This window comes from Glycine max, chromosome 16, assembly GCF_000004515.6.
Source record: "Glycine max cultivar Williams 82 chromosome 16, Glycine_max_v4.0, whole genome shotgun sequence".
Taxonomy (NCBI): Eukaryota; Viridiplantae; Streptophyta; class Magnoliopsida; order Fabales; family Fabaceae; genus Glycine; species Glycine max.
The window spans coordinates 25,232,314-25,241,337 of NC_038252.2; the positions used below are offsets into that span (position 1 = coordinate 25,232,314).

At 37.3% G+C, this 9,024-nt stretch overlaps 1 protein-coding gene across 2 annotated transcripts; it reads left to right on the forward strand.

The window, feature by feature from the left end:
• The first annotated feature begins 561 nt into the window (after positions 1-561).
• LOC100814416 (RNA polymerase I-specific transcription initiation factor RRN3) lies at positions 562-8,208 on the forward strand. Of its 2 annotated transcripts, none has more exons than XM_003547836.4 (16): positions 562-760; positions 889-1,029; positions 1,131-1,214; positions 1,329-1,400; positions 1,487-1,558; positions 1,650-1,886; positions 2,335-2,445; positions 2,531-2,641; positions 4,578-4,703; positions 4,812-4,880; positions 4,984-5,090; positions 6,320-6,403; positions 6,513-6,600; positions 6,906-7,025; positions 7,227-7,411; positions 7,528-8,208. In XM_003547836.4, the coding sequence occupies exons 2-16, from the start codon at positions 916-918 to the stop codon at positions 7,829-7,831; spliced, it is 1,884 nt and encodes a 627-aa protein (XP_003547884.1). In that variant the 5' UTR covers positions 562-760; positions 889-915; the 3' UTR covers positions 7,832-8,208. The 2 variants fall into 2 exon arrangements, with proteins under 2 accessions (XP_003547884.1, XP_006599254.1); XM_006599191.3 differs by having other exon boundaries at positions 902-1,029.
• Positions 8,209-9,024: the final 816 nt, after the last annotated feature.

The window sequence follows — 9,024 nt, forward strand, 5'->3', positions numbered from 1 at the left end:
TAACCTAGCCTCCTCCGTCCCTCGAGACCAACATAGGATAGTATAGGAATATTCACCTGTTGTCCATCGACTACGCCCTTCAGCCTGATCTTAGGCCCTGACTCACCCTCCGTGGATGAACCTTGCGGAGGAACCCTTGGGTTTTTGAGGTATTGGATTCTCACCAACGTTTGTGTTACTCAAGCCAACAGGTTATAAAAATATTGGCATGACCTCATCGATGTGGTGCAACACGAAGTCCTAGATGTGTTTAGCATCACCCTTGTGGTCTTTGAAAGAGGTGTTTGTTGATGGCATCAACCTCAAAGGGGAGGGGGTTGGTCGTGATGCAGGGGTATTTGTGTTCATTCAGGTTTTTTCGGGGATACAGGTAGCAAAAGGAGGTGCAGGAAGTAAAATCCGGCAACGTATTCAGTTAATTCTTGAAACCCAATGGGCCAAAATCGTGCGAGGTCGACAACGGGCTCCCAAAGGCTGAAAGGGCCCAACCAATAAGTAATTGAAGGAAAAAGAAAAAACCAAAGAAGGATGCCTATATAAACCACGAGTTTCCCTTTTCTCAAGACCCTTGTTGCTGTTCCCTCTTCGTAGCCGCAATTGTTCACTCTTCCTTCGCGAAGAAGAGGTAACAGCATCCGACACCAGCGCCAGTTACCGTTTTCCGCGCGCTTCCTTCCTTCTCGAAACGCCGTCGTTTTGCTACCACACCTATATTTAGCATACTCCTTCGAACCTCCTTTTTCTCACCGACGCAGCTTCCGTAAGCGTTCTCCGTTTAGTTCACATCTGCGTATTGCCGTTATTATTTATTAGCTTATTCTAAGTGCTTTTCGTTTACGCTTTGCGATTTCTCTCTCTCTCTCTCTCTCTCTTTGTTACGTGTGTTAGGGTTTTTGCTTAGGGTTTTAAGAGAGCATGGGAAGGGTTCAGGTGAATAACAAGGAAGAATTTTCTCAAATGGAGAACGATGATTTCAGTGATTCACAGTTAGTTCGTCACTTCAGAGGCGTGCTTGTTGCAGTAACAACTGTAAGCTATTCTAGAAAAGAATAACTGCCACGAGTTTTGCCCAATTTGATGTTTATGTTTCTATTGGCATTGAAAATAAAATTTGGATTGTTGTGGCTCAGGGTGATCGAGAGAATTACGACGAGCTCGTCGGTTATTTGCACCCGAAGAAGAATCTTAATCCTGATGAGGTTGCTATACTTGTGGTAGGTTCTTAATTTTAACATCATAATGAAGTGCAATGTTGCATTGTTTTATTAAACTTAAATTTAAGCCACTGTGCTGACCATGTGTTACAATTTTATATCTTATGGTTGCAGACGACTTTGAAGGCGCTTTCTGGAGCAGTGTCCTATATAGATTCTGTTCATCATGAATCCCTGCTCTTTGCTGTATGATTTTTTACCGTGGTTCTTCATGATGTGTTTGGGACTTCAAATTTGTTCTTCCATGGCTGATGATTTTTTATTTTGTCCAGGTTTCGAGAATGAGCCTCTGGAATTATGGAATTGATATTATGGATGCGCTGCTGGAACTCATAATATCTTTGGTACTTGATCATTTTGCACCACCCCTGGATTTGTAATATAGAGCCAATCGTGAATTTTTGTTAAGTTTGCTGTCAATGTATTTTTCTGCAGGCTGCTTCCAATGGAAAATACATCGATTGGTGTTTGGAGATGCTTGTGAAACATTTTGTGCCGCCTTTTTACCTCTTAGATTCTCTGAGACAGGAGAATGGAATTGACAGAAAAAATAAAGTTCTGTCACGGGTACATGCAGCTTTGAAAGAGATAGCTGATTTGGTGCCTCTTGCACCTTTGCGACTATCTCCAATAGTTATCCAGAAAATGCCAAGTGTCTTCAGTAAGGAAACTGTGAGTTCATACGACTTCCTCTGGATACTTAATGTGTTTGTTGTGCATTATGAGATGATGTATCAATCAGCTTGCTGCCAATTGTCATTATACATTTTTTTCTTGTCAATTTTACATTCAGTATTGTAGATGTTCAGTATTTCCACTTTTGGTATATAATATGGCTAATGTAGGGGCATTGTTTACTTTTGTGTTATGCAGTACGCAGGATCTTTTAAGACTCCATTTCCTTGTCCTTGAATTATTTTATATCACAGACAATATATACCATCTTTTTTTTTACTTTTTAGTATGCATTTTGATTTTGAAACTTTATGTAGAAACATTTGTTGTTGTGGAGAGGGCTGATATGCAGTTTTCTACTTTTGTGTATTGCTAACTTATCTATCAAAGAGATATATTTAACTGTAATCTATTAAATCAGAGTTCACCTTTTTGTTGCTTGCAGGAGATTGTCATGTATGTCGAGAATATGTTAAGGCTGGAGAGTGGTGCAATTGGAGAAACTGTCGGTTCTATAATGCTGCCTGCTCTTGTGGATAGGTTGCTAGAGTTGGATGTAAGTTGGTTAATCCTCAAACATTTTGTCAAAGAAAAGTTGGGTCCTTTGGCCAACAATATAATTCCTATTAAACTGGTTGTAGGTGGAAATTGGATGGGATGGAATCCTGCAAGAAGATGCCAAAGGCATATTTGAAATGGAGTTAGAAGATGTTACTGAATTTGCAGATGAGGATGAGAATTGTGATAGTATGGTATGCATCTTATTATATATTTACAGTTCATGTTGTGGTCTAATGATGGAATGGTACCTGGAAAATTAAAATATGCACCTCATTAAATTGAAGATAGAAATTTGCTTGAAGGTGAAAAATCTCTTATTCCTGTCCTTGGCACTGTATTGCTTGTCTGATTTGTATTCTTCTATACATTTTGTGTGTTGTGAAGTTGTTTGATGTTTATTCCTTCTCTGCACACATTGTTTCCTGAAATGATAATTGCATAGTTGTTAGAACCAGACTGAATCGGCTGGAACAACAAGGAACCGGTCAAATCCGGTTTGATCTACCCTCAAAACTAGCCTGGCAAATAACTGGTGTAAAATCGGTTCCCTGCAAAAAAAAAATAATTAAGTGAAGAAATGGTGGACTTGAGGCCCAAGGCCCACAAGATTAGAAAAGAGAAAAACACACCCTAAGAGGCTAAAAACCTTAGATCAGCCCCATCTACCCAGGTTGTCTGTTAGACAGGTAGCTCATGCTGCTTGTGAAAGTGAAACATTAATGCACTCAAATGAAAGAGAGGGAGGTCGGTGGCGATGTGATGGTGGTCGCAAAGTGTCTGGCACGACGGTAGCGTCCAAATGCCTCGGAAATGTGATCATGCCGCCATGTTCTGCTGCGATCGTGGGCATGGGCATGACAACCGCACCATTGAAATGCTCCACAACTGATTTTGACAACATAGGTTTACACCAGTAAGCATTTCCACTCATCCTTCTTAGCAGGGGGAGTGTGGCCATTAGTTGTGCTTAACCTGTATATGTCTTGTAGAATCAATACAAAATTTTCAGTTGAGTTCAGTTGGTAAATATTTGTGTGACCTCGTGTGAGTCCATCAATTGAGCTGGGTATGTCTCCTTAGTTAATCCTGGTGACTGGTGTGTTCTTGATCTGTAGTCAAAGGTGCCGCCTACCTTAAAAAGGAGGTGATGATATTAGATGTTAAGTATTAATATTGCATTAGGTTGCCAAGTGTATCTAGTTTGCCTTTGAGGTGAGCCAACCTATGGCATTGAATATTTAGTATAGATGCCTGGCAGCAGCTATCTTGTACATAAATTGATCTGCACATACAATCCTTGTTGCTACTGTCTTTTATTATACTGTAACCTGATGATTTTTATGAGCTGGGCTTTGTCAAGTCCACTGCCATTAACAAGGAACTTGCATGGAGCTCCATCTCTGTGAGGAAAGCTCCCTCAAGTTGCCTGAGGTGCTCCTTATATCCAATCTCTTCTCTTGCCTCTTGTTGGACTTGTATGTGCATCTTCTGGCTGCTTTAACTCCAATCATGTCACTACTAACTGAATGCAAAAGCAGCTATACCTGTAGGCTGTAAGGAGTAATATTTTTCCTTGGGTAGTGGAGTGTGAAATAATCTGTTTAGATTTTCCTTTTAGATAATTGAATTGTTTGGATAACATCTACGAATTTGAGTGAGCAAAGTTATCTGATTTCTCATCAACTGTGATACTTGAGATTCTCTCGGTTTAAGGTGCAACATGCAGTTTTGAGGAGCATGATCTGATGATCCTAAAAGAATGGTTAAACCTTTAGAGACATTGATTGGTAATGCTAGACTTTGCAGGTGGTCTAATGCTTTCTTAATTGGCTATGCAGCGTATACCTTTATGCTAGTGTTTCAAATTTTTTTTGTTAAGTGCCTTGATGATTAATGACTAATTAACTGTTATATATAGAGTTATTGTCTATCTCTGAGCACTATGTTTATTCATTATGCAATGCTAGTTATTTGGGGAGTATAAGTAATCTTCTTTGCTGATCATTAATATTTATCTAATACATTATATGCCGTATATTTTGAGTCTTCCGCTTATATTTCCCATAAATTTTATCATGTTCATTAATATTTATCTAATAATTATCATGATTTTTGGCCTTTTTACAGCCTCCGTCAGAGTTATTAAATAGAAAAAATTTGCAAGGCAACTTGGTTGTTGAGAAATTAGATAGCCTAATGGTGCTGGCATTTTTGCACCTTGAATCCTGTCAAAGCAGTGGCCGTTTGACTGAGGTAATCCCATCTATAAAATTACACATATTGCGCACACGAGTGCACACAACATATTTTAGAAGTGCATCAACAAGACTTCATAATATTCTAATTGTTATCTTTGATTAGGTATTCGATACTCTACTAGCTTCATTTCAGAGAACCGTATTGAATGCGTACAAGTCAAAATTTACCCAGGTACTGTTTTGCTAATCATTACTGTTTCTTACTTGTGTTATGTTTCTTGCCAGTACTATTTCTGTGAAATATGTTCTCATTAGTGGCGTAAATTTTGTTTCAGTATGTGATGTTCTATGCATGTGCACTGGACCCTGAAGGATGTGGTGTGAAATTTGCCATGGTTCTTGCTGATATGTTTGGATGTGATGTTAATCCCCCTATTACTAGGTAAATTTTTATTGTTGCATTCAAGAATTATAATTCTACTGAATCCTGATCGATAATGCTAAATAAAATATATAGTTGGAATGGGGCTTATTTATACACTCGTCACACTTGGCATAATTAAATTTACTGCCTGCATTTTTTTTCCATCTGATCAGTGTTGTTAATGGTGGATGGCGGTTCATGGCAGAAAGCAAAAAATCCGCCATATTAAAATATGGCGGATGGTGTAGCGGAAAATGGCGGATGTCATGGTGGACAAAAAAAATATATAATTATATATACATATAAATATTAACAAAACAATAGATAAAAAATAAATATAAATAAAAAATTAAAAAAAAACAATGGATTGCATTCAAATAAATTAAAAAAGTTTCATGAGTTCACATAATAACCAAGTACCAGCACCAAATAAACTCATTCAAGAGTTCAAAATAACAAAAGGATAAAAGCATAAAAAACAGAAAAACGGGTGTAAAACAGAAAAATATCATAAAAAAGGGCTGAACAGAAAAAAAAAGCAGAAGCAAAAATAAAAGGGGTGTCAAACAGAAAAATATCATAAAAAAAGGGCTGAACAGAAAAGAAAGGGGTGAACAGAAAAAAAGGGGTGTCAAACAGAAAAAAACAGAACAAAAACAAGCAAAAAAAAGGAAAACAAAAACAGAATCACGTTGCCGTCCGTTGCAGACTGTAGCGCCATTGCCGTCGCTGTTTGCCGTGTGCGTGGTGTGTGCCCGCATGCGTGGTGTGCTGTTGCTCGTCGAGTTGTCGCTGCTGGGTCGTGTGGGGGGAACACGGGGTCGTCGCTGCTGGGCTGCGTTCTGCATGCGGGTTCGCGGCTCGGTCGCGTGGGAGGGGCTGCGTTCTGTGCTGTCCATTGTGGTAGGGCTGCGCCATGCCACCATGACCACGAAAAAAAAACCCTATAATCCGCTATTTTCCGCCATGCCACCATGACCGCCATGACGCCGCCATTTGCAACCCGTCACGCCACCGCTATTTGGTGGCATTTTTTCAAAAATTCACCACGCCTTTCCGCCATGGCCACCATTTGACAACACTGCATCTGATCATGTCTGTAACTTGGTCATCAATAATTTGAGTTACAGTGATGCCGAACTGTTTGTCCTCGGTTAATGCCGCAATGAGCATGATAATTTTTTTTTTCCAACCAATTTCAAATGTAACTTATGGCATTGGTAATTGTATTCATTCATTCTTTGCAGGATGAGTGCTGCTGCTTATCTTGCTAGTTATTTGACTCGTGCAAAGTTCCTTTCAGCTGCATTGGTCACTAACATCATACAAAGGTTTGGAAACATTTTAAATGCCCACTATCCATTTATGATCAAATGTTTTATTTTGTAAGAAAAGCACAATTTTATAAATTGATTTTATGATCTTTGGTTGAAATTTCAGCTTGGTTGATTGGTGTTATGCATATTGCAAGTTACGTGATTTTGATATGAACCCACGAGCACATCAAGTTTTTTATTCTGGGTGCCAGGTGAGCCTTGTCAGATTTTTAATTGGTGATCTGGGGGTGGGGGGATGGGGGGGCTGTAAGTATGATGCCTTTTCATTATTTCTGACAAGGGAATGAAAGTAATGCAACTACTTTTGAACATCACCCCCATCACCATTTATATTGAATTATTGATGGATTATTGATTGACGAAGTCATCAATAGAATTCATTGATTTTGCCGTCTTAAATCTGGTGGAAACACTGGTTATTTCTATGAACTGCAAAAATTATCTATATTCTTGCAGAATATTGATTTTGTTCGTTATGTTTTTTTGGTGTGAGCAGGCCATTATGTATATTCTGTGTTTTCGCATGAGATCTTTGATGGATATTCCTAGGCTTAAATTGCAGCTGCTTAATATGCCCATGGAGGCAATCTTGAAACATAAATTGAGTCCCTTGAAGGTAACGAACTTTACAACAATCATGGTTTTTATTAATAAACAGATTTAGTTGTCAGATTTTGTGTATAAAATGATGGGGAGACTGTATTCATGCCCTCCTGACATTTGATGGGTGAAGACTGTTTGAACTTTTTCTATTACAACGTTGTGCTGCTTTTGTCTGAAACAAATACTTGGAGATTGATGTAAACTTTTCTACCAGGTGTGTTTGCCTACTGTAGTAGTGGAATTTCTTAGACAGGCAAAGGCTGCTCAACTTTTCATGGCGTCAGAGTCATTTGTTTTTGATGATATGCTTGAGTCTGATCTTTCCAAGGCTTTTGGCGGGATTGATAGACTTGACATGTTTTTCCCATTTGATCCATGTTTGTTGAAGAAAAGTGAAAGGCAAGTGTTATTCAACTAAATTTGTTTGATTTGACATTAACATTTTATTGAATTAAATTTTATGCTTATGTTGCTTTTTGTTCACCACAACAACTCTCAATGTGGACTGTCTTCAGCTACATAAGGCCACATTTTGTTCGCTGGTCAAAAGTCAGAACTACATATGATGATGATGACAATGACGAACTCAGTGATAGTGGCAGTGAAGTATCAGATGATGATTTTATCGACAGGAACACAAAGGATATGATTGATGATGATATGATGGTGAGCGTTGAAGGTTTTGATTTTAACCCTGACTTGAACAAAATGTCTATAACCCCCAGAAAATCTTTTAAACATGGGTTTGAGACACAGTTGAATCAATGTAAGCGAATGCCAGCTAGAATCAGACCATCCACTAGTCCGGAGTCTCTGTGATACCTATCTGCTTGTGATCACTTTTACGTAAAATAGGAAATCTGTCGATTTTGCAGTGTTCATTACAGGAACTAATCAGCATAGTGGTGTCCTAAAAAATAGGGCATTGATATTTTTTGGGCCGTTGTAATTTTGGATGAGTCCTATACAACTACTTAAAAGTAAAGTGTGAAATTATAGCCGTTGATTTAAGTAATTCTGCACATTAGAGAAGCAGAGACAAATTCGTAATGTTCATACAGTATTCATTTTCTACTGTGTTAAAGTGAGTAGGAGCAGCAAACTCTAAGATTCGTTCCCTGCTATATTGTAAGTATAATTTATGTTTTGAGGATACGCTACATGAAATACAGTATTTGTTGAGTTGGAGGACAAAAGAAGTGTGCGTATAAGTCTATTATTTTTGTGCGCAGGTCTGAATCCAACATGGTTTGTGTACGGTATTTGAATTAAATTCCTATGTTTTGAAGCTCTTGTAGTCGAATGCATATGGTTATGATGCTTGGACTGATGAAAAGAGATACGGTTATGCTTGGGATTGATGAAGAGATATAATGAAAGAGAATGTAATGAAATTAATTAATTAAATATAAATAAAACCAAAGAAACATTTATTGTTCAGATAGTGGAAGAAAAAAAATAATTTATATCTGAAAAGTACTGTAAATTATATACCTTATTGGCTTATGCTCGCATTTTAACCTTTTTGTTAACATTGGTTGGCTTGATTAGAAAGAAACATAAATTTTTTAAAATGTTCCTTAGAGTATGTTTGGATAGAGAATTTTAATTGAGGAAAGTAATTTATTAGAGAATTTGAATTTTTGTAATCTAGAATTCATTGTTTAGATGTTTTTTTGTGATGAATTTAAAATTTTGGAATTTTAAAACAGAATTTTAAATAACTAAAAATTTGGAATTTCAATTTTCTTCTAGAAGGGGAGAAATTGAAATTCTATTCTTACCGTATTTTTTTAAGAAACACCGTTTGAGATTGTGGAACATCGTTCGGGGCCTAAGAACGTAGAACGTAGAGGAATTTTTCTTTTTTTTTTCATTCATTTTTTTTTCACCCTCATAATTTTAACTTTTTTTATTCAAACACAAAATTTTGAAAATAAAAGAATTTCAATTGAAGCATTTAAAATTCTTAGAATTTAAAATTTCTCAGAATTTTAAATTCCTCCATCCAA

Coding starts and splice junctions, on each gene's coding strand:
- LOC100814416 (XM_003547836.4), top strand. CDS start 916: ATGGGAAGGGTTCAGGTGAATAACAAGGAAGAATTTTCTCAAATGGAG. Junction 2,446..2,530: donor ATAGGTTGCTAGAGTTGGAT/GTAAGTTGGTTA, acceptor AACTGGTTGTAG/GTGGAAATTGGATGGGATGG. Junction 5,091..6,319: donor GTTAATCCCCCTATTACTAG/GTAAATTTTTAT, acceptor CATTCTTTGCAG/GATGAGTGCTGCTGCTTATC.